Source organism: Kwoniella mangroviensis, assembly GCF_000507465.2.
Source record: "Kwoniella mangroviensis CBS 8507 chromosome 1 map unlocalized Ctg02, whole genome shotgun sequence".
NCBI lineage: Eukaryota > Fungi > Basidiomycota > Tremellomycetes > Tremellales > Cryptococcaceae > Kwoniella > Kwoniella mangrovensis.
In genome coordinates this window covers 3,536,603-3,560,583 of record NW_027062534.1, presented here as the reverse complement: position 1 = coordinate 3,560,583, position 23,981 = coordinate 3,536,603, and the positions used below count along the sequence as shown (strand labels likewise).

Below are 23,981 nucleotides of genomic sequence, written 5' to 3'. Positions count from 1 at the left end.
CTTTGAAGAATCTTCGGGCAGAGGTGTTGCATAATAACTTTATTATAGGTTTGGCGACGCGGCGCAGGTTTAGTGAGATTGTACAGACTATATATAGGTTGATCTAAAGACTACAAAATTAATTCCCAAAAAAAATGTAATAAAAGGTCCATGAAGAATGGTCGAAACAGAAAGACATCAAAGACGAAGGTCGTACAAAAGAAGCAAAGTGAAAGAGTTCATCAAAGTAAGAAGGAGAAGAGATACGATAATCAAAGTGAATGCAATTAAGCAGACTCTTGATCGAAGATCGGTTTAGGACCTAAAACCCTTTCGTTCTCTTTTCGTTCTTCTTCCTTTTGATGTTTGTTTCTCTTCAATCTTTTAGCAATGGTAGCACCAGATCCTTTGACAGTATCGATCAGAGTTTCTTTCTTCTCCATTTCGATTAACTTTGATGATTCTCCAACATTCTTACCCTTCAATAAGATGTAAGGGGAAGATTGTTTACCCAACAATCTTTCTAAAGTTGGATGAAGGACCGCTGAATCTCTTCGTTGGTCAATATCGACATAGAACGGTTCGGGCTTTACGATATATTTTTTCAATAAAGCTCGAACTTCTCGCATTTTGGGATCTCTCATGTTACCAAGTACCATTACTGGGTGATCTTCCCAATGGACTTTTGCAAGTTCTTCAATTTCCCTCTTGGCATGAGGAGACCGAGGATCAAAAGGCAAGAAACCCTCCAAAGAGTGAGGATCGGTTGTGTCGATTTCAGGTAAAGTGTTGGCAGCCGTACCGACAATGAAAGACATCAAAGCGGCAAGTTCCTCCTCTTTAGTCATGGTGAAGTCGACTGGGCCGATGGCGGCAGCTTGAGCAGCAGCATGAGCAGTGAATCCAGCTTCAGCTCGCTTGGCGATCTTCTGTTGTACCTTCAAAGAGTGGTGCTTGGGCGCTTCGTACCGGTATCCAGGTTCGGTGTCGACTGCGGCATCGGATTCGGCTCGGGCCATAGCAGCATGTTTAATCATCCATTGACCTTGTCGAATGACTTTGGCGTGTTCGACAGCCATGAGGGACTGTTGAAACCAGGAGATCATACATAGAGACCCGAAAAGGAGTAATGACATCACAGCGATGACAATCGGTCGTTGCCATCTAGGCACTCGGATCATCTTGAGCTTGAAGTCGGCGAGTGAGACTGATTTGGTGGGGACATGAGTGAGGACGAAGGAATCCTCGGAGAGGATGTAGGTGGGTTCGGATTCTCTCTATAAGTGAGATTGTCAGCAAAGATACTCAGAAAGTTGAGGTGGAAAAGATGACTTACTCGGGTATGGGGTAAAAGACCTTCAAAAGGTTCGAGTAATTGAGTTAAACCGTGAGATTTCGACTCTTCCTCTATCTTCCACATGGGGGTGATCGAACCTGAAACAGGAGCAGAAGGGAATCTGGCTCTGTATTTGTTCTTTCGGTGCTTTCTTTGATCCTTGGTAACGTTTTCGAGATTGAAGTATGAAGGTGGCATACCCGTGTGTAGGAGGGAAGGTCTTCGAGGGACAGCAGGGGGAGTGACCACTTCCTCGTCTGAGCCGGATGATGACCCTGAGGTGGTTCTTCTGTCCATGGAGACGGAAGAGAGACTTCTCGTAGGTGAAAGAGGAGGGGTTTCGGGGTCGAAAGAGAGACTGTCGGGGGTATCGATGCTCGCATTGCTGAAAGGGTCGATTGGCTCGAGAGCGGTCAAAGGGATGGTGGTGGAGAGAGGAGAAGGCCTGTAGGGAGCCTTGACCGGAGTGGTGAACCATTCTGGGGAAGTAGACATGGTCCGGGTAGGAGAGGTAGGAGGAGATGGAGGGAAGGAGGGGATCTGCGAGTGGCTTCATTAGTCAAATTGCGATTGACCGTCTGTTAAGGGATTAACTCACGACAATGGTAACTTCGTTGTCAGACATGGTGGTGAAAAACAGTCCTGCTGATATACTGGTATGTAAATCAAAGAAAGTGAATAGACTACCCTCTAGGTAAAGTTGGTTGGTTTGACTGTTAAGGAATGTGGATTAGACTACGGACCAGCGTAGATAAAAGTTGAAAGAAAGAAAGTGGTGCTCGTGAGCGAAAGTGTTGGGAGTTGAAGAACTTGTGAGTAAGTGACTACTTGTCGAAAGTTTTGTGTGAAGAAGAAGAAAAAAATAAAGGAGAGGGAAAAGAATAGGAGTAGACTATATATCTATGTGTCGATTCCAGCTTTGGTGACCAGTCTGTTCGCCATGTGCTGTGCAAGTTGAGCTCGTTTTCGTACATTCGTACATCATTCCAACAAACTATTTTCAAGCTGGGTTTACGCCTTGGCGAACCGACGCATTCCTATCCCTGAACCTCTGTGGTGACTGACACAGGCGCTGGAAACAAGCTTGTTGGAACCACCTCCATCATTCCAATGACCAAAGCAGGCAGTGTCATTGAACATTCCTAGTTGGATCTGTTACGAAAGCGGTAAAAGATCAATCGCTTCTTACCATGTGAGATCGAAATTCACCGAACAAGACAACTCTACAAAAGAAGGAAACGCCTTTGCCAGCGAGCCATGTAACACCTAAAGAAACGATATTTTACTGTACATCCCAACCGAATGTAGAAAAAACCGAGGTGTTCGAAAACCCCGGTCGATCAGACAGACAGCTGGTATGTCGGATCTCAGGTTCAGGTTCAAGTGACTGACTGCTGCATATCTCAAGGAACTTTGTGCCTCGTATACCCAGCGTCACCTATTGCGGAATTCCGAATGGGAAGTTTGACTGAATCCAACATCCCAACCCTTGTTAGTGGCTTTTGAGGCTTCTCTCCCACCAGAGCGAAAAGCGTAAAACAATGGAGTATCAAGCCAGCAAAAATAAAAGCTGCTTCTTCGGTTTACCCTTTTCAAAGGCGTCCCAAAGTTTGTCTTCACCTCCCAGAGGAAAAGAGGTATGGTACGGTGGGATACCGGTACCTATTGTACCAGAGAGAAGATTTTGATCAAGCCCATGACACAGTAGGTAACGTTTCTTTACCACAGCGCCTCCATGGCTTTTCTCGTTAAGCCTAACGTAAAAAACCCGAAGACGCCCCGGAAGATTTGTGGAATGCGGTATGAGAATATAGCCTTCTCAGGGAAACCAAAATTGAGTTTCGGAGATATAACGTTACCGAATCTGGTATAAATGGGTCGACATCTCCTGTACCATCCATTCTGAAGACTTTTCTCGCTCTACTGGTATCCACTCCATAGGTTGGTACAGCCCAGTATCCTTCCGGGATCTGAGATGACTGAGAGGGTATTGCCTCAGTTCCTGAAAACAAGCTTGTCGAAAGGTCCCGTTCCAAGTATGCAGAGCACGCATTGGGGTATGTACCTTTTCTTGAAAAACTTTAATGGAGATTGTACCTACTCGCGGATGCATTCCTTTCCAATGTGTTGGTTCGGTCTTCAGCTCTGGTCGATATCAATGGACGACTACTATTCATATCGGTTTTGTTCCTATGGTGCCAGACGAAATTTTTTATCCGCAACGTTTCGGCAGACGGAGAAGCGAATATCGTCATATTCGGTATGTCTCGAGTAGCCCTTAAAATTCGCTTCGTTCCCATTCCTCGCCAGTTTAATGTGGTGGCCTCTATAGTTTAGTGATTGTAGCGGTGATTTTGAATTGCTATTTTCGGACGAGAACTCAAAAATGGTCTGGATCTTTCAAATCGTGAAAATTCCATCTTTGGTATCTACCCTCGATGCCAAGGACAAGCTTCTACCGCATGATCTGCAGCGGTTAGTCACACAATGCCGCCGTAGCAGTTTGTAGTGCATACTGCAGATAATCGAAAGCTTCTGCCTCCAGTATGGGTCTTTAGGACTAGCCAACGGCATTAACGTTATGTCTATCGTAATACGATTCAATGGAATCGTTGCGTGATGTAATGATCCTCAACAGTTCAACCACTGACGCCAGTGGTGTATTTATTCGAGATCCAGTCCCGCCCAATCATCTCCAGACAGACGGAGTGGGTAAATCCATCCTGAATGATTATGCAATTGACCGTGGTGATGATGAATCACGGTCAATGCTTGTACAAAACAAGATCCGATGAATAAGTCCCGCCATTATATTGGGTGGGAGCAAATAATCCGGTGACTGAGTGCAAGTCAATATGAGTTCAATACGAAGAATGGGAAATTTCTTCCGAGAATCACCATTCACCGTAGGGGTTCTCCGATGTATAGAAGGGAATGGTTGATCGAAGACATCACATCGCCCGGCTTGAAGGACCTCCGAATAATGGGTAGAACACTCTGATGTCAATCATCCGAAATGAATCGAAAGAACTTTGCGTGCCAAAACTGAATTGTCCCAATCAGCAATCAATAGAAACAACCTCAACGATTCGATTCATTACAGATCCATATACACATTATAAGTAAGAATTCGATTCTATTTTTGCAGATCGGAAATAAGCGTTGGATATATACATAATTACATCCGCTCTCCCGTTGTACATCATACATGTCTTCGATCACCGCGACTCTCATTTTATGACACATCAAGTCCATCATTCGGATGTTATCTTGACTCGATAGATACGAATAATCTGAGTCTTAGATGGCATAACCTGTCCAACATGACATCGTCAGTGGCTCATTGCCTACTCCCACAAGCCAGGTAAAGTTGGAGATGACTCACGAGGCAAGACTTCACTAGGTTTACTAATCTTCCAACCCCTCTCGGCAGCCTGCTTCTCCCCCTGTCTACCAAATCCAAATCCACCAAATTTAGCTCCGGGAATAGTCTTATTTCTGGTTTCAGGTAACAAAGGTGTGTCCGAAGAACTTGTAGTCGAACGAGTCAAAGGTGGTGCACCCGATTCGGATGGGGCCGAGGAAGAGGAAGAAGACGGTTTCTTTTCTGACACCATGTCCCAAGCGGTGGCTGCCATTCTTGTTTGAGGAGTGCTGCAGCCTGCCGTCAGAATATGTGCTCAGAGCAATGAATCGAGAGGGGGTATACGTACAGCGAAGAGACATTTTCCCATGAGAAGATGAGTCGCTTCTTCTTGGCTCCTGCTCGAAGAAAGATACCCTGGATGAGAAGAGGGTCAGCTTGGTGAAGCAGAGGGAATGGGTGAGGTGGTCGAAGAAGAAGAGTAGAGAGTCCCAAACTAACAGCTAGGATGTTGAAGCAGCCAACGATGAAGAGCAACCAGCTCGAGCATTGGGGGAACAATTCGCAGTAGTGTGACAAGACTTGAGCGCCGATTCTACCACGAGCAGGTGGATATTTCAGTCAGATATCAATGATTCGTCGACAAAATTACTCACAAGGCTTGAAAAACACCTAGAAATCCCAGTCCATGAGCCGGTCCAAGTATAGGTATCCATTCTTCGAATAGTCTTCTTGGTATACCCACTTCAGACATGGTGAGCAAGATACATTCGAAGACTACGTCAATGTACTTGATCAGTGGTACGAGCGGGACTGCCGTAATCAAGCTGACATACTGATGAAAATCCTATTTAAGATTGACCAGAATGGACCGCCTGTCTGATCAGGTACAGAGGAATATTCATAATATTCACAATCTTCTTCTGATTCTGAATTTGATGCGTTGGACGATTTGATCGCTTTGATGTCGCTGCATCGGACGGTCAGATCATCGGCCGAGGGTATGGGAAGAAGGACAAAACTCACTCTGCCATGGTAACTACATTTGCAGCTAAAACCAATAACAACGCGATGATACTCAACAACCTAAGAATATTGAGTCCGATAAAAACAGGACCGGAAGGTCGAGAAGGTAGGAATGGCTTGAGTGTCTTTTCCGGTGACATGTTGCTATGCTAATGAAGGTCGAAGTGTCGAATAATGAGAGTGACTAATGGAGCCGTCCTGCGACTTCGTGATTTATGTCTTGGGTTGAGATGGAAGGAGAAGACCAATGTAAGGTCCGTCGAAATTAGGTGATTGAGCGTTGAAAACGAGGCTGCTGATGATTTTAGTATACTATGATATGTAAGTGGGGCAAAAAGAAGAAACGATTGATTGTGTTCAATCTCTCTTCTCTTCATAAATACTCTACGAGGTACGCTCTCCCCTCACCCCCGTATGTACATTCCTGATGGAGTGGAGAGCAAATGTGTGATATACAATAAGCCTCTTCGACAGGAGATGGGTTGGTGAAGCGACTAGGTGTCGTGTTCAATAAGCATTTCTCGACGATGTATCCTACATCAAACATCAGTTCTGATGGTTCCTGTAACATCTTACGCTAAGACCATAAAATCCAGATAGTCAAAGTGAGCAACTGGTCAGACAGCGTGGATGGATTGAATTATGCAAAGGGGTACACGATGAAAGTCGAAGGGGTATGATATCAAGGAGTCATCGTTTTGGATTGATGAGTCGCAAGAACAAAAAGGCAAAAGTCACAGCCAAACAATAGCAAATTAATCCTCATCAATCGTGTTTTGGACCACCTCCACTTGGGTTGATGGTCTGTTGGGGATCATCCGGAATTGACATGATGTGGCACTCATGCACCAGAAGTCGAGAGTGGAGGTGGTCCTTCTTCCAGACGTGTTGGGCGACGCGTATGGTATGCGAGTTGGACAGCGTTCAAGAGTCAAGCCCATCTGAACTCACAGCTCAAGTAGCAAGATAACCCGCTAGATCTGAGAAGCGAGAAGAGGGCAATTATCACCCACCCTGTTAAACATCTTCAGCAGTGCTAACCATGTCCGACCCATCTTCTTCCCGCCGAGGAGCATTCATTGTCTTCGAAGGACTTGACCGATGTGGTAAATCAACCCAGGTAGCTCGTCTGGTGGATCGGCTGGAAAGGGAAGGTCAGAAAGCTAGACTTCAGAAGTTTCCTGGTGAGCTCGATATCTTTTGGTGAATTCAGCTCAAAGGCTATAGAACCTTTACCGATATGACTTAGAGACCAACTATCAAGCGAATTCGGATACTAATTGATCTTCTCTTTCGACAGATCGTACCACAGCAACAGGGAAAATGATAGATGCTTATCTACAGTCGAAAGCTGAGATGGACGATCATGCTATACATTTACTGTTCAGTGCCAACCGATGGGAATGTGCGTGAGTACCTGTAAATGTTATACCTTGGTCGATACCCGATACAGGTCAACTCAAATCAACCAGGCTGTCTAATGTAGCTACGCTGATTTTCTGACCTTTCTGTAGAGCCGCCATCAGACAAGACTTGGACCGCGGCATAACAGTGGTAGCAGACAGATATGCATTTTCTGGAATCGCATTTTCAGCAGCCAAAGTGAGTCGATCAGCTGAGATGGTCAGACCACCTAGATTCCGTGACTCTCAAGCTGACCAATGTACTATGATAGGGCCTTCCATTCGATTTCTGTTTGCAACCTGATAGATCTCTTCCCTTACCCGATCTCACTCTTTACATGTCGTTACCCCAAGAAGAAGCTACACAGCGATCTCAATTCGGCGAAGAACGATACGAGACTGTCACCATGCAGCAGGCTACAAGGAAGCAATTTTGTTTGGTAGCTGAAGAAGTGAAGAAGATACATGGCGGGACAAAGTGGATAGACGTCGATGCTGGAGGTACGATCGAAGAGGTCGAAGAGAAGATCAAGGGTTTGATCGGTAATTTGACGGATGGTGTGAGTGGGAGGGTTGGAGAACTTTGGGTGTAGGATGGTATATCCGTATGCATGGGCGGTTCATCGGTCTGCTATGGGTTCAATAACCCATTCTACCTGGCTCCGCTGAAGCGTCCTCTTCCGACATCGATGGGCGATTGGATATGCATCTATAAAAGTATATACAGGAGTACTCGTATAATCTGATCCCGTCACGTTCGACGAGTACAGCTGCACCACTCTGTTGTCGGTGACATTTCCCGGTTACGGGATACGTCACATGTCAAAACATTCCTTCAAACGCCTGGATCAACCTAGCTTCACTTGTTGCTGACACTCTCTCCCGTACAAGAGCAAGTAAGAATAGGTTAAACGACTATAAACTCCCAAATATCACAGCGCGATGGCATCCCCAAGAAAGACTCGTTCCCAGGGTCCAGCAGAGGCTATAGATCTTGATCATCCACCAAAACAAGGCAAGAACCATCTGGACGTCGAAGAAGAGGTGAGTTGAGTCGGTCTCTGAACTGTCAATCTACAGCCAGATGTCTAACTTTGTCATTTACCATGGTACATAGCTCGCATTTTACTCGTCCTATCATTCCAACAAGGTCAATCAGATCATTCATTTCATGTGCATTCCATTGATTTTATGGTATGTCCCCCATATGTGGAATCACATTGACATAGAGAGAGCTGACCCAGTCCTGTGGTAGGTCATGGCTCCTTATCGCTTCGCACTTACCCATACCGGGCACTTCAGCTACGATACTACGAGATGGACTGGCTTACCAACCTAGCTTAGCTATGGGATGGATAGTAGCTTATTTGACTTATTATGTGCTGCTTGAGCCAGTCGGAGGGGTAAGTCGAATATCTTTCACACAGTATTGCGCTTCCTTATCGTTACCCCTCATGGCTTATTATCCTTAGGACGACTAGTTAAGAAGCATAGTACTGACGATATCTTTCTTACCAGCTCACATACCTTCCCATCGGTACACTCCTCTACCTTACCTCAACCTACCTGGCAGTATCTCCCCCATCCTGGCTGCCTTTCACCGATCCGTTCAAACCTTCCGCTCAACCTTTCGCGTGGGCAGTATTCTTCGCATCGTGGATTGCTCAATTCATAGGTCATGGGGTGTTCGAGCATCGAGCTCCAGCTTTGGTTGATAATCTCGTACAAGGTGAGTTTTAATCTGCTCATGACCACAGCCAACCGCACCGACATCGCTAACACCGTTGGTCATCCTAGCTCTGGTCCTGGCGCCATTTTTTGTTCATTTGGAAGCTCTATTCGCTTTCTTCAACTGTAAGTGCCAACATGTTGCTTCTCGCTTAACGTATGAAGCGAGCTGATGATACTGCAGACAAACCAGATTTGCACAAGAAAATCAAGAATAAGGCTGGCGTCAGGATAAGAGATATGAATAGAGCCGCTAAGCTTAAGTAGGAATATGGAATAAAGTCCGAGCATTCAGAAGGGAAGGTGAGAATAAGGATTTTCCTCTTAAGGGTGTTGGTATCGATTCAATGCCAAAATGAGTGTATACGGATTGATGTTTTGTAACATTGTAATTAATTCATGTATGATGTGTGTATATCCATTGATACGGACTGAACAATTTGAAAGATGGGGCTGAGAGTGGAATTAACAATGCATGGTCTTGACACAAACGTAATCATACATTCTACCAAATCAATCTATCGACATCGAATACGAACCTGTTTGATCGATCAGACAATCATGTTAGCTTCAACATTTCTCTCCCAATACAATGAATGAGTAGGAGATAGGAAAGTTGGGATGCTAGAAAATCCCTCAGTGTAACTATGAACTAAGTTCCCTCATCGTCCGAACGACCACCTCAAATCAGACTGAGTCCCCAAGACGAGGATTGTTCAATTGACCTGAAGAGTCTGAATCACTAGAAGTGATTCCGGGCGTGGGTGCATAAGGATGGAATATTGTCTTCTTTGGGAAATTTCGGCGTGAATGGAGGAATGGAAGTGGGGTCATTATGAGAGGGGAAAGAGATTGATGACTCACATGTTTGTACCTATCGGGATAATCCTTCTATCTTGTTGAGTGGGATGAAAGACAGATGAAAACTAGAAAAGTTGCACTTCTTACAGGAAAGACGCAAGGATCATTTTGGGTAGATGAAATGGGATAAAATGAAATAAATAGGTTGAAAAAGAAGATCAAACGCCATCGCGCATTAGCTACCTTCCCTCCACCTTCGAGGTTCACCATAACAATGCGAGCTAGCTGGCACTGAAACCAACTTACTTCATCTCTCTACCTCATTGACTGTCTCTTGCTTGCTCTCTGAAGGGTCAAGAGGGATAGCAGACAGCCAGTGAGTACCATGCGAGTTGTGCTGACAGACACAAATATCTCATCCCCTTGTCCTTTGCTCTCTCGAGTTGATCCATCGCGACCAACCAAGCTTTGGCCATATCCAAGTTGCCCAATATTCCCCATTCATGAAAGCTGGATACACTAATGACATGACATGTACGCACTGATAACGGTACTGAATATTGAAGATCATTCGCGGCATGAAAGGAATGTTACGGAACATCAGATTACATCATCACCATCACAATTCTCACTGTAATTTCGATGTAAGCGAAGCGAGACATCCTTTCGATCAAGAATATCGATATGAAGCAAAGAAGAGAAAAGAAATTCATTCACGCTTACCAATTATGCTCATAGTAAACTTGAACGTGCCTGACTTCGCCCATCCTTTGGCAATGTTCTTGAGCATTGCGTCTCTGTTAAATCGTACTTTACCATCAAAAGCTGACTGGACTTCTGGTCAATCGTTCTTGCATCGCTCTATTTCACTGGTTGATTCACCTCTGCTCTCACCCCTTCGTCGGAATGCCAAGATCAAGTTAATCGGATTCATGAACGTCAGCGAGACATTCGAAGGGTCCTTTAGCATATAGAACAACGACATCGGGGGTGGTTCAGTCAACTGCCAAGGCGAATTCACAAGGTAAGCGAGATGATCAGCGTTAGACATCGTACGGAAGGCTGTGCTGACCACCGTCTTGGTCCTCTCTGAATCCTATCCTCAAGATTCCATAGGTGGGTATGAAAGGTATATAAACCCCTCCATCTTCGCGTTTGATTTTGATTTTTCTTCTTTTCTTTTTCTTTCTTTCTTCAACAGAAAAAAACTTTCAAATCCTCCTCTTAACTATATATATCTAGTGTATATATATAGTATCTCTCATCCATTCTTTTCAATTGACTTGACTTAAGATGTATACTAGTCTTGCTCATACTATCTTACCTCTATCCCTCTTGGGTACCACCCTCGCTGGTGTTATCCGAATAAGAGGTGAAGATGATCACAACTACGATCCTAAAAACCACCAGGACGACCATGACAAGGACGATCATCACAACCACTACAGCGAGACTTCACCTCAATTCATCGGTTGTGTCAGTCGAATATTCTTCAACCTCGTCTCGAGTGATGACAACTTTGATGGTGACTTCACTGAACAATCGGACTTGAACCCCTGTATTGTAAGTGATTCATTCTCTATATCCCTTCCAATCACGATTCTACTGCTCGCTCCACCTGTTTCATCGCCTTCACTGTCTTAAGCTTTTATAGCACTACATGTACCCATACTGACTCACGTACCTTATGTAGGACCACTGTGTCGATGAGAAGTTCCGATACACCTATTGGGACGCCGACAGGAAGCAGTGTTACTGCTCTCCCGCTCAACGACCCGACGCCGATCAAATCAGAGATAACGATTCTGAGACAGGTAGATGTAAGAACAGAGATGCCATTGTGAGTATGATTCTCACATATCTACATGCTCTCCCTTACCCAACTGTCCTACCATTGTACACACCCCTCGGAGGTACATCAACTGATATCTCATCCCAACATAGGTCTTCCTCAACAACGCCGACTTTATCTTCGGCGGCTGTTTCGACTCCGATTCTAGCGATTACGGTGTCGCTCCCGTCGCTCGATTCAGCACTACCTCTGTTCGAGACTGCTTTGTCCTCTGTGACGAACCATGTCGAGACAAGTTCGTCGAGGTAGTGGCTATCACCCCTCGATTCGACCCCGCTCTTTACAGCTTCGCCTATGACTGTGAATGTTTCGACATCTCCTACGACGACCTCCCACCTTTGGTCAACCGAACCTGCGCTATCGATTCTATCTTCGGCTATGCTCGGGACGAGCACAAGGATGATGACCATCATAAGAAGGAAGGCAAGAGAGGTGACTATGACTATGATTACGATTATGATTCAGAGTCTGATCACGGATACAAAGGCGTAAGTACATCAAACTTCTCTATCATCCCTTTCCCAGGCTGACGTCCATCCTCTCCGTCAGGGCCACCGAGATGAAGATTACGATCGAGATGATGACAGAGATAAGGATCATGATTACAAGGTCAGTGTAGGTTATTTCTGAATGATCTTCGCATCGCTGACTCAGACCTCCCCACAGCACCATGATGATGAGGATCATGACCATCACGAAAAAGATGACAAGTACGATCCAGACTACCACAAAAATCACAAGGTGAGTCATCCATACTATCTTCCGACTTCTTTTCATGTATGCTTGGCTGATATGGTATGTGTAAACTCAGGGCGACTACAACAACGATGATTCCGACCATTACCTCTACGGATACAAGGGCAAGGTAAGCTTCTGACCCGCTACTCTCTGTTGAGATTACTTGCTGATTGTCTATCAGCACCACAAGGGCGACTACAATGAAGAGGAAGAATCAGACCCGGACTATGATCACGGAAAGGTGAGTCCTTGGCACGAGGTTGCTCATGCTGCTGCGACGTGCTGACTCTCCTTGTATAGGATTACGACCATGAGGAGGACGACGAGGAGGCCAATTACGATTATGTGAGCGCATTTGCTTGTTAGATGAAAACAGAAGATGCTGACCCTTGTGTGCAGGACCACGGAAAGGAACAGGATGACAATCAGGATGATGGGGATGAGAACCACAGCAAAGTAAGTTCTCTTCTCTTGACTGGCCATGATTGATAGTTGACACGAAATGCTGTAGGATTATGATGGTGCTGAGGAGGATGAGGACCCAAATTACCATTCTGGTAAAGTGAGTATCAATTACGTTGATATCCTGATCTTGACTTTTGTACTGATATACCTCGATAGGGTCACGGCAACGATGGGGACGATACTGAGCATCACAAAGTGAGTTTCTTCAATGTTGGTAAACTCATCAGACTTGTGCTCATTCGCTTCTGTAGGGTGACAACTATAATGATGAGGATTTCGATGACAACGTGAGTACTTTCGACATTTTAACACTTTTTAGCCTTCACTGGGGCCCTTGGGGTTGCACTCGCTGATCCCAATCTCACTCAGCATCACGATGACCATGATTACGACCACAAGAAGAAGCACAATGACGACCACGACTATAATTACGGCTCTTACGGAAAAGGTGAGTTATATGTTACCATCTGATACGGAATTTAAGCTGATTCCACTTTGACTACAGCTTGATTGGCTTCGGAAAGGTCTGAGATATATGTGTAGTCATATCATCGCTTTGAAATATCACTGGTTGTAAAGTCTTCGATTATGTCTATACTTCAAGTCTTCTGTAACCTAAACATGCATCGTTGTTTATCACAGATCACGAAATTGGATCAAGGTGCACTTCCTCTTTTGGTTCAGGTAGTTGAGAAGGCAGTGGACTTGCGAAGTGGAGGCAAGGTGGAGACACAATTGTTAATTCTCGAGGATCTTCTGTCGCCTCTTCTACGTGTTGTTACCACAGAGTGGGTGCATCTACAATATTATTGTCATTCATTCATGATATCAGCTGGCAACAATGATACAGATCTGCTCAGAGGTCGAGGCGGAGGTCGATCAGATCAGGTCAGACCAGATCAGACAAGGACACGCCTTCGTTCGATACCCCCTTTGCTGACCACTCGAGCAGATGTGCGAGGCTCTCGAACTTATGGTCGTTCCTGCCGATCTTTCGTTGAAAACTGTTCATACTGTAGTGATCAAGTTACGATCCTTTCGATCTTCGGCCTCCCGATAGAATGGCCGAAATTGATTTGATGAACGTGTTTTGTTGTCTACATCTGAACACCTTGATGCTATATAGCTCAGTGCTAAGCTTTTCTCCCTTAAAAACCTCTCTTGATCATCATTCTCAACCTTTCGATCAATCCCCCTTCAACATGATTCCATCAATCACTCTCCCAACACTACTATTCGTCTTCTTCTCCTACCTCGGCTTGGGTATCTTCCACATCCAAGCTCAAGCTCTCGTACCAGTACCTGCAGGATGTGTATCGGGTGTATACTTCCATGATCATATTATCAATGGAGGTGGTTCTCTGACTAGACAACCGGATAGAGCGAATTGCAAAGTGGGTACGAACCGTCGGCTCTGTCCCTCGGTCGTACATATGCTGATACTTGTATGTTTCGTCGAAGGAACAATGCCATGTAACTGGACTCAAATATGCTTATTTCCGTAAGGAAAGTAGAAAATGTTTTTGTACGAGTAGTGATAGAAAGGCACCCCCTTCGAACCAGCAGGTTGAGGGAATTGATAGTGAAGGTAGATGTAAGGATAGACATGCTTCGGTAAGTTTGAAAATCCACTTTGTCGCGTACGATATCGAATCTATACCAAATCCCCATCAAAGAGGGATCATCCCCAGAGATATATGCTAAATGAGATAATCATTTTACACTTCCAATGCACTGCATACTGTAGATCGACTACATGGCCTCCCCATACCATTTCGACAGATGTTACGATACCGTCCCCGGCGCCACATCCGAAAGAAGGAAGTTAACAATATCGAACAATGTTTAGACTACTGTCATGGACCAGGATCAGATTATGATAGTTGGGTGGTATCGCTCATTCTCAGTGGCAAGAAATATATGTGTAAATGTTTTGCATCAAATGCTTTAGGTCAAGAAGTCACGAACTGTGGTCCTAAAGATGCTTATAGGTACTACAAGTAGGATCTGAGGTACCAATTAAGTCGGTGCTGGAATAGGGTTCTCTGTCTTATATTGACCACACATTTATGCAAATTCATGCCATGTCTTTGTGAACGCATTATGGGTCGACCGGAACAGAAGAGAGTCGTATGTCAAGAGGATTTGACAAGCGTTGCTAAGAAGTGGCGAAGGTCATGTGCAGTGACTTGATATGTAGGATGAGCGTCCTGTTATAACGACGACGATCGTTGTGTATGTAGTGTTTGGTAACGTGTTCATCAGCATTCCTCAATGACACAGCACACCCACCTGTCCAGTAAAGGAGTATGGTGACCTCTTCATTGTGACTCAACCGCTTCGTGTTTTCAACAAAATGCTAACCAATCAATTGTCGAATCGCACAGTAATGACGACAATATCCTTCGGGCTGTTGGTGTTCTTGCCAACGATGCTGGCCATGGCACTCTTCAATTCTCCGGAAAGATCATCTTCTCCTCAATTTGCAGGGTGCATCGACCCCTCGACGTTCAACTCGATAGTTCATAGAGATTCTTACGGGCTTTTATCAAAGCAAGAGAATAATACAGCTTGTCTGGTGAGTCGAGTCGCCTTCTCTTCTCTTTCGACCTGCCTTGAGACGAATGGCGGTGTAATGGGCTGAGGTCGATAATTTGTGATTAGGAATTATGCGGTAACAAACGATTCAGCTATTCGTATTTCCTTCCACGCACTTCAGAATGTTATTGCACGAAAACCGAATCGATCGATCCTTATCAGATTGAAAGTGGTTGTGATAATCTAGGAGGGTGTAATTCTTGTCAAGCTATTGTAGGTCGAGTCAAAACAAATTTGAGGTTTCCTGTCCTTTTGCCACCCACCTACAATTTCCTATGAACCACTTACTTACTGTTTCGCGAATGATTCGCAGGTAACATACCTCCATTCTCCCCTCACATTCACCTCCTGCTACTCCCTCCTATTCGGTAAACCATTTCTGGATTTCCAAGCCGAGACACTCGACAGCTGCTTATCGATCTGTTCGACCGACATATACGATACAGAGGTCGTAGGTGTTCGATCGACTCAGGGAACGGAGGGAAACTGGGGTTGGAAATGCGGTTGTTATTCCGGTAGAAATCAAGGCGCATACAAAGATAAATACAAGATGAATTGTGGGAAAGAGAGTATATGGAGGTTTGAAGTTCCTCGAAAGGAACTGAGGTTTCAGTAGGTCATTGATCTAGCCAGAGTCATCTATGAGCTTGGTTGTATTGTTGTCTCACAATATATATATATATATATACGTGTGTGTAATTGAACTATGATTGTAGTGTCGTTAAATCACTTTTGCATGATTGTACCACATACTCTGCGAGCTTGAGTCCACGAACATTACTGAACTGAAAAAGCTTACTGCAAGTTTCACAGGCAATGTATTTATGGAGTGCCCTGCCGATTCCTCATGATTCATCGAACGAAACCCCGGAGCCCATCGGTATACCTTCGGTGGAGCTATGACCACCTATTTTTAATGCAAACGCCATCAGGAGAAGGTGGAGATGAATGATAAGAAGAATGAGCACGATCTGAGTTAAGGACACCGTCTTCTACTCTGTAAAAGACGTTAGTGCTCTCCAAAATAGGGCTGCCGGCGAAGATAACGATGATGATATATTTAGGCGATTAGTATACTTCATAACACAAATTGAGTTCGATGTACTTCTTCAAGTATAGCATCTATGTTGTCTATGCATTGCCGAACCGATGGGCATATAGCAAGATATCTTACAAGTTTTGATTAATTTACAACATCATCCACACTAGTGTTACACTTTCCGCATCATTCCCCAAAAAAACAATGTCCGTCCGATGACTCGCAGTCTGATTAATTGATTTCTCGTGAAAGCCAACGAGGAGTTCCTCGCTCAAGCGCTGAGCGGGAGACAAGAAAATATTTTATAATTGATCTTCTCGTCTTTTTGATCTGACAAACCACAACTAGCACCGTTTCTTTCCTGTGAATGTATCCTTATTCTAGCTCATACCCCGCTTGACTAGGTCTGACCATAGCTTTCGTCGTGTTATCTCTACATCTCTTCAAAAATTTGAACAGTGCACTTCCACCCGTACCTCTAATTTCAGTTATATCCACCTCCTTCACCTGCGCTTTCTCCTCGCCACTCAGAGGTTCTAAGCCCATCATCTTCCTTACTCTCTCGCTCGACTGTCTCCTAGCTTGTTGAACGATAAATAACGAGACGATCCTCATATGTTTTTCCCTGAACCTCCTTAGCGATTCCAGAGCTCCATCGTATGCAACTGCAAGAGCCGGATGAGATGCGGCGTAATGAACGACGAGGGGTCTGAGAGGCGTAGGATGAGTGGATAAGTGTAAGATGAACGATCGATGGGGAAGGGGCATGTACTGTAACATCCGCTGTACGAAGGTAGCTTCCCCTTTCGGTGCTGGACCATGTCCGCGTCCATGAGCAGATGCTGCTGGCTGTTGCTCAGACGTGTTGATAGGTGTAGAGTCGACCAGGATCTTGGACTGAGTGGGGTGTTCGACCGCATTCAGAGCTTCTGATTTCTCCTGTTCTGTAGGTGAATGATCAACAGTCAAAAAAATATCGATCGCATGGATGAGAGAACTTTGACCGGCGGAAGGTCCAGAAAACAATTTCCCTTTTTTACCTTGAGTATCGCTCGATTCAGCTACAGATGTCGTCGAGGTCGTATCGTCCAACCCTAGGTAATTCCATCCTGCTGAATTGGGTCCATCTCCATCACCACCTCTAAACCACGGTCTGATCAGGTGATAAAACTCCTCCGGGTCTACCTCCTTCATCAGCGTCATGGTGATATCACTGATCTTGTCAATCTGATTCGCTAATTTCTTCAGATAGATCGTTAACCTCCTCAAAGCCTTCTCATCAGCCAAAAACAGTTCATCTAAAGATTGTCTCATCAACCTCAAGGCCTCCGCACCGGCTATTTCAGTCAGAGCTGAGATGAGATAGAACTGCTCCTCGCTTCTTGTTCCAGTGAATGTGGTGACGATCTCGCTGGGTGGGTTGACAGACGCACTAGGTGCAATGGATGGTTTGGAAGGAAGGAAGTTCCATAAAACGGTATCGGCATAAGTGAGGACAGGCGGTAGACCGAGGAGAGGTGAGACAGTGAGCAGAGGGACGGAGATACATGCTGGTATAGGGACGGGCTCCTTTGTCGACGGGACAGAGCTTGAGGTAGATGCAGGGGTGGTGTGGACGTAGAAATGAGCGAGGAAGGTGAGAACGACATGCGCTCGTCGGAGATGTGGTAAAGAGACGATAAGATCGGCAGTATCGACGACAGGCATCTACGATATTCAGCGAAGAAGGTTAGCATTGGTCATTATGCTATGATGACAATTGTAGTGATGCAGGAGTAAGAGAACTCACCATTTGTATACCATTCCTCCACAGATTCTCTTGTTCCCTTTGACCACCTATAATTAGACCCGAACCAGGTTGACTACCCTTTGCAGCATCCAAGGCTTCTTCCCAAACTTCGTATCTACCCGTCAACCTCTCGACATTCTTCGAACCAGGTAAGAAACCCGTCCTGACATCGACTTCAAAATCGGCCGAAGCTAACGAAGCGGTGTTAGGAGCTTGACCATGAGATTCGTGTGACGAGGTGGAAGGTACTCCCGAGGGAAATGCTACGGTCGGTTGAGCGAAAGACGGCTGGAGCGATAAGAAATGGTCTGGAGGTAGTTGGTGGGTCATAGGGGAAGATGGGACGGGCGAAGGTGATCTTTTGGGTATCATGGTGAAGAGTGGCGACGTAGTATCAAACTACTTTTGTTGGAGGGGATAGAATGTGAGAAGAAAGGAATAAATACTCCAGAACAAGGATGGTTGTATATACAGTGGGCTCGGAGTGGCCAAAGCGTGAGATCTGATGGTTGTTATGACAAAGAAGAAAAAGAAGGGGGGTTGTAGGACCGTGTTGTCTCTGTTGATTTATAACATTCGACTTCGCAACAACAAAAGCAAAAGTCCGTCTCGGATGAACCGGAGTTGTAAGTTGACTTTTTTTTTTTCCCTCACTTTGGATCACCTAATCACCTCATCGCACCGTGGATCCGGTCTAAGCTGATTCAGTCTTTTCTCTCCCTCGTGTCTGTTACGTAACGATAGGATGAGCGATCGCTCTCGCTGTCTTGCTTGTATCTCGCCAATAAATGTGCACTTTGTTCGAATTCCTTTCCGAGCTACAATGTCAGATGTGACGATATGTAGAGGATCAACAATTCGAATACCCGACGAGGGACCTCAATACTAGCTGCCGTACTATAGTAAGCTACTGTATGTGCGAATGCCTCATTCACGTGATGACACAGGTCTCAACCTTAACATCTGTACGCTGCCGTACTAGACACATCCTGCGCACAATTCTCTCCCATGCAGTCCCCCCTATATCTTGTGTGATATGAAGAAACGTCTTTGTGATCTTCATATCCATCAACATTGCACTTACCCCATCGCATATATTGCTTAACTAACAAAATGAGACTCGCTGTTATCCTCACCTCGCTCATAGCCTGTGCAGTCAAATCAGTTCGCGCAGGCTGTAAAGACCCTCACCATCTCTCGGGGCATTTAGCATTCTACTGTGTGGACGAAGTCACTCAAATCGAGTTCGAATATGTTGACATGAAACACCGATTTGCCAATATGGAGACCGATGCAGACCTAGCGGAATTAGTATATGAAACTTATCACGATTTCTTTTACGATACACCTGCTCAACGACCTATCTTTGGAAGTGATGAGACTGAAGAGATAGAATGGACCAAGCGGGATGAGACGGTATAGGGAAAGTCTCATTGAGTGAGTCTTGCTGAAGGGATCCTCTTCCTGGTAATCATGTCGCTAAGGAGATTTGTCACTGACAGAGGTGCAGGCATTTCGATTCATGCAGCATCACTCAACTTGTCTTCGATTCCATCGAAATCGAAACTTCATTGGTATGCACAGTAATGCATATCCTGCACGTTTCTTTTTGTTATGCACGTACTAAATAGGGTTCTAGCGAGACATGTTTATCGCCAGGGCAGACTTGCTAAGAATGGCCTAATGGACCATGTTAAATTCAAGACCGGTCTCACCCATACAGTGCCAACTTCCAGGATTCTTATGACAGTTCACGCACGTCGTACCAGGAGTGCGACTATATTGATATCATACCAACTCGCTTATAAGAGTACCCTTGCTTTCATTCGTGAATCTGTCAACTGAGAATCATTGACATGGAGGTCTTCTGGCTATTTCCAACCTGCTTGATCATTTTCTTCGGCCGACTCTGGGTCAAAGCAGGAGTTCAAGGCTCCAATTTTACAGAAAGATATCGAAGCATCTCTGGTGTGCGGACGAAAAGACCAAACTTCGAATACATCGATCAGAAGAGGCAATCCTGGACTACATTCAGGAAGCGAGAAATGGACGTGGGACTGTTAGCCTATCAAGATTGCTATCATCACCGATATGACAACCCGTTTTTAAAACTTGAGAAGCGAGAGCTGGTAACCCTCTTTTTGTTTGTTTTTTTGGGGGGAGGACAAGTAAGACGGGGACACGGGAGCTCTGATAGGTTCAACAAGTAAGCCTCGCTTTCATTATCGTAAATAAAATTGAATGCCCCTATCTAAGGTTCATGGGACACGGCTTATCAAATTGCGGATTACTGACTAGTCTGAAGCTTATCACACGGCTGCAACGTCAAGTCAGGGCGGCGTTCAACCTGCCAAGCTTCAGGCACTCGGTACGTACACCAGAGCACGCTGTATACAATCTACGTGCAGTTTTGCAACCGTATTCGAAAGCCTCGGAATACCTGACTTCATGTGATGTCAGAATTGCCCGGTCATTTGAGGCTTTTTATCTCTTTGTCTCTTGAGCAGCCAGCTGGAGTCATCACTCATGTCTTGTCAGCTTCAGAAGAGCTCGAATATCCTGTCAAGCGAACTGTACTGTATGATGCATGCAAAGGTGCTGCTTACGATAAAATCCAGTTGGACGAAACTTATCCATTGACCTTTCACGATCTGAACCAAAAATCCGGCCGTAAGTATCTGAGAAACGCGATCCGAAGGCACTCCTCTAGCTCAAAGCCACAGTGATTTAGATAACGTTGCTACTATTAAAGGCTACATGAGACGACCCCAAAAATGAGAGTCGAAGCAGCATCGCTTAATTGCTGGATGCATATGACACAATGTACGTGAAATGTAGGTATGGTACTAAAAGTCCCTGTCTCAGAACAGGTGACATACAGTCTGCCATGATAGGAACTTATCCGCTTCCTAGACGATTCACAATGTTATGGGCACCATCTAGATACTTGTTGGACGCTGTAAGTGGTGACAAAAACTTGTTGATACCCGCCTAACACTACTATATAAAGAGCTCCTCAGCCCCAAGTATCGTCTTCCTGTTCTCGTTCCTTCTCTTCACTCCTCAAGGCATTCGAATTGGGGCGGCGATACTTGGTCTGATCAACTACCGTTTAGGTACATCTCTTACAACTGCCACCATTTTGGAAGAAGAATCTACAAACACACGAAGTTACAATCATGGTGAACATACTTAAATCAACATGTTCGGCATACATATACACATCAATGATGTTTGCGTTATTAACATTGGCAAGACCCGCAGTTGCAGCGACATTAGCAAACCGCTCCAAGGATTATGAGTGGCTTCAAGACAAGAAGGCAGTGGCGGAGAGATACGCAGAAACCGCGAACAAACCCTATGCAATAGTCCACCACATCAACGATGAAGGGGTCACCACTCCAGTGACGCTCTTGAACGGTCCTTGGCTACAGAGCATAGTAAATGGAGAAGACAAGAATGCGTCGAACATAACAGCTAGGGGAGCGCAAGGAAGATTCGATTTATCGAATGCTGTCATTGTTTTCCCAGAAGGTTCAAATGGTACTTTAGCAAAACGGGATGACTGGAAATTCGATCAGTCACTCAACATACTAGGGCTACAGTTGGGTGTGCAAGCGAAATGCGACTCCACCTGTAAAAGTGTAGTGATAGGAGCACCGTTGTTATCCAGCATACAACGCTTTCGACACATGGTTAGGTAGCGGTACAGGCTCTGCATCAAGGACTGATTCAGAGAACAAACGGAAACGGACAACATGGTACATGTACTACACTATGCAAGTGGCCAACGAATACGACAATCAATGGCCCAGCACCACAGACGTACAAGGCGTTTTTTGGGAAATGATGGTATTTCAAGATAAGAACAACCTCAAGAATTATGCTGTGTCAGCAGTACAAGGGCAAGCACATTCTTTCGAATTCGATACGGGCAGAGTAGTAGTAGACACTCCGTTCTGCCTTTGGCCTAGCGGAGGAAGCTGCAATACCCCTGGTTACCCTTGGGCTATAGGTTCAGACTTAAGAATTGATACAACCCACGATGACGGGAAGCAACGAATATGCTACGGCCAACCATTGTTTGATAAAGATAAAGGAGAACTCGCTTATGAAGAGATCAACTATTAAGGAACACCTCGTCGATCGCTACTATTCGACGATCTTGTCTTCGCGAGCCTTAACATCCAGCGGTCCTGTCCCTCCCGAAAACTCGAAATATAATACTCAAAAAAACAACGAATGTTGCTCTCGTTTCATTCCTTCCCTTTTAGTTATCCCTTCATCATCTTTCACTCATACGTCCTCCCCCGATCGGACTTGCCCATATCGGGTACCGGCTACCTCCATGACCGGTAATCGATCGCATTCCCTCTGTAATCGTTTCCGATCATCAAGCATTACCACCACTTGGAAATCATTCGTTTCGGAAGAAGCTGGTAAGACAAGGGATGGAGATTTGGGCTTCAATGGATACCATCAACTTCTTTCATTTCTTATGTTTATCCAACTGCTCTTTTGTCGACTTCTATTATGGACATTGAACTATAGGTCTTATATATATACACACCTTCCTAGTTCCGTATTTATCTCTTTTCCCCACAATGAATTCTCCAATATTTTCTAAATTGATTTACTGTCTGGTATGCCGACACGAGTCCTGCCTTCAAAATCTGCTTACCTGATACCTGATCAAGGATGCGACTGCCATTGATCGTTTGAAGATTCCTCCTGCATGCAACGAACTGTATGTATGACTCTGTGATACAGTAACCGAGTAATGATTTCGTCCACTACTGATTTCATGCGGTCAAGTGGAGGCATGGACGTACGGGCATTGCATGCGCCTCTACAACCGACTTGAGCCTCATCCTTGTCGCACCGCGTGCTTGTCCTATTTCACAATCGATCTTCTCTCTTGATTTCTGATACAACATCCTAGCACAAGGGACAGGAAGCCCCACTTCTCTGATCAGGGCATATCTACCCACTGGATATCCTGGATATCCTTTTCTTGCTCCTTCTATTCATGCATCATCCTTTCAATAGTACCACGCATCCAAAACTCGGCAACGATATTTTATCAATTTCGCCGTGAGAAAAGCATATCCGACTCAATCATCAATCAACCACATCTGCACGACAAAGTTTTCAATCACGAGATGCAGAGCTCGATATACAATTGGATTTCATCGTTATTCGGTATACATATACACTTGAATGGCTATTGTCTGCTTAAAATCGGCAAAATACCCACATGCTCTGACATCAGCAAACCGCTATTCGATCGCCAAGACGAGCAACAAGGTTCACCATTGGGTATCAAAGAACAAGGCAACGGGGGAGAAGTGAGCAACAACGACGGACAGGTAAAAGAATTAGATTACCACGACAGTGATATCGCCAAAATGGGCGGGAAGGACTTTTGAAGCTTTGGTCAACACGAGAGAACTGTAAGGGATCGTTCATGAATATTCCTTTGCATCTCGTCAAGGGCTAAAATCGGGGACAACGTAGTCATACATAGCAGAAAATCTTCTAGAGATGCGGCCGGGCGTCTCCATCATACGAATGATGACGGGAACGAACAACGTGGTTCATGTGTTATCGCGACATCAGTGATCAACGAACGATAATCGACGACTATGCTCGAGTAATATTTTCCCATATCATACCACACAACCCCAATCAACTTATTGAACCGCCGTGTCGACTATCTCCACCACTTGCGATCATTTTGGTCCCCGCTCTACACTTCCGACACTGATCATCGCTTCAGGTCGAACTCTCTCATATCGGTGCAAGACAGTAGCATAAGAAATAAAGCTTAAGGATTTAGAGTTTTTACCATTTGACTTTTTCC

The 23,981-nt window shown here is 45.0% G+C and overlaps 10 protein-coding genes across 10 annotated transcripts; 7 read left to right on the top strand and 3 right to left on the bottom strand.

Moving 5' to 3' along the window:
• Positions 1 to 266: 266 nt before the first annotated feature.
• Positions 267 to 1,940, bottom strand: I203_106462 (uncharacterized protein; the record flags this gene model as incomplete). The annotated part of the gene is made up of 3 exons (XM_019150975.2): positions 267 to 1,256; positions 1,316 to 1,855; positions 1,914 to 1,940. 3 exons carry the CDS (start codon positions 1,938 to 1,940, stop codon positions 267 to 269), a joined length of 1,557 nt encoding a protein of 518 aa, XP_018999852.2.
• Positions 1,941 to 4,662: 2,722 nt separating this feature from the next.
• On the bottom strand, positions 4,663 to 5,845 carry I203_106461 (uncharacterized protein; the record flags this gene model as incomplete). Its single annotated transcript, XM_019150973.1, has 6 exons — positions 4,663 to 4,969; positions 5,029 to 5,096; positions 5,181 to 5,274; positions 5,336 to 5,456; positions 5,516 to 5,649; positions 5,706 to 5,845. The coding sequence occupies 6 exons, from the start codon at positions 5,843 to 5,845 to the stop codon at positions 4,663 to 4,665; spliced, it is 864 nt and encodes a 287-aa protein (XP_018999850.1).
• Positions 5,846 to 6,747: 902 nt separating this feature from the next.
• Positions 6,748 to 7,701, top strand: I203_106460 (thymidylate kinase; the record flags this gene model as incomplete). Its single annotated transcript, XM_019150972.1, has 4 exons — positions 6,748 to 6,889; positions 7,006 to 7,114; positions 7,220 to 7,307; positions 7,381 to 7,701. The coding sequence occupies 4 exons, from the start codon at positions 6,748 to 6,750 to the stop codon at positions 7,699 to 7,701; spliced, it is 660 nt and encodes a 219-aa protein (XP_018999849.1).
• A 349-nt stretch (positions 7,702 to 8,050) lies between these two features.
• I203_106459 (uncharacterized protein) lies at positions 8,051 to 9,103 on the top strand (the record flags this gene model as incomplete). Its single annotated transcript, XM_019150971.1, has 6 exons — positions 8,051 to 8,152; positions 8,226 to 8,302; positions 8,364 to 8,511; positions 8,627 to 8,837; positions 8,906 to 8,962; positions 9,021 to 9,103. 6 exons carry the CDS (start codon positions 8,051 to 8,053, stop codon positions 9,101 to 9,103), a joined length of 678 nt encoding a protein of 225 aa, XP_018999848.1.
• Positions 9,104 to 10,930: 1,827 nt separating this feature from the next.
• Positions 10,931 to 13,269, top strand: I203_106458 (uncharacterized protein; the record flags this gene model as incomplete). Its single annotated transcript, XM_065517976.1, has 14 exons — positions 10,931 to 11,200; positions 11,331 to 11,477; positions 11,582 to 11,977; positions 12,039 to 12,098; positions 12,156 to 12,230; positions 12,301 to 12,354; positions 12,409 to 12,468; positions 12,528 to 12,572; positions 12,627 to 12,683; positions 12,739 to 12,789; positions 12,849 to 12,887; positions 12,944 to 12,979; positions 13,062 to 13,140; positions 13,217 to 13,269. 14 exons carry the CDS (start codon positions 10,931 to 10,933, stop codon positions 13,267 to 13,269), a joined length of 1,422 nt encoding a protein of 473 aa, XP_065373280.1.
• A 625-nt stretch (positions 13,270 to 13,894) lies between these two features.
• Positions 13,895 to 14,696, top strand: I203_106457 (uncharacterized protein; the record flags this gene model as incomplete). Its single annotated transcript, XM_065517975.1, has 4 exons — positions 13,895 to 14,086; positions 14,154 to 14,306; positions 14,440 to 14,476; positions 14,542 to 14,696. 4 exons carry the CDS (start codon positions 13,895 to 13,897, stop codon positions 14,694 to 14,696), a joined length of 537 nt encoding a protein of 178 aa, XP_065373279.1.
• Positions 14,697 to 15,123: 427 nt separating this feature from the next.
• Positions 15,124 to 15,906, top strand: I203_106456 (uncharacterized protein; the record flags this gene model as incomplete). Its single annotated transcript, XM_019150968.1, has 3 exons — positions 15,124 to 15,270; positions 15,357 to 15,503; positions 15,604 to 15,906. The coding sequence occupies 3 exons, from the start codon at positions 15,124 to 15,126 to the stop codon at positions 15,904 to 15,906; spliced, it is 597 nt and encodes a 198-aa protein (XP_018999845.1).
• A 798-nt stretch (positions 15,907 to 16,704) lies between these two features.
• On the bottom strand, positions 16,705 to 18,490 carry I203_106455 (uncharacterized protein; the record flags this gene model as incomplete). Its single annotated transcript, XM_019150967.1, has 2 exons — positions 16,705 to 18,036; positions 18,119 to 18,490. 2 exons carry the CDS (start codon positions 18,488 to 18,490, stop codon positions 16,705 to 16,707), a joined length of 1,704 nt encoding a protein of 567 aa, XP_018999844.1.
• Positions 18,491 to 19,231: 741 nt separating this feature from the next.
• On the top strand, positions 19,232 to 19,540 carry I203_106454 (uncharacterized protein; the record flags this gene model as incomplete). The annotated part of the gene is made up of 1 exon (XM_019150966.1): positions 19,232 to 19,540. The coding sequence occupies one exon, from the start codon at positions 19,232 to 19,234 to the stop codon at positions 19,538 to 19,540; it is 309 nt and encodes a 102-aa protein (XP_018999843.1).
• Positions 19,541 to 21,041: 1,501 nt separating this feature from the next.
• I203_106453 (uncharacterized protein) lies at positions 21,042 to 22,249 on the top strand (the record flags this gene model as incomplete). Its single annotated transcript, XM_019150965.1, has 3 exons — positions 21,042 to 21,077; positions 21,235 to 21,727; positions 21,792 to 22,249. The coding sequence occupies 3 exons, from the start codon at positions 21,042 to 21,044 to the stop codon at positions 22,247 to 22,249; spliced, it is 987 nt and encodes a 328-aa protein (XP_018999842.1).
• Positions 22,250 to 23,981: the final 1,732 nt, after the last annotated feature.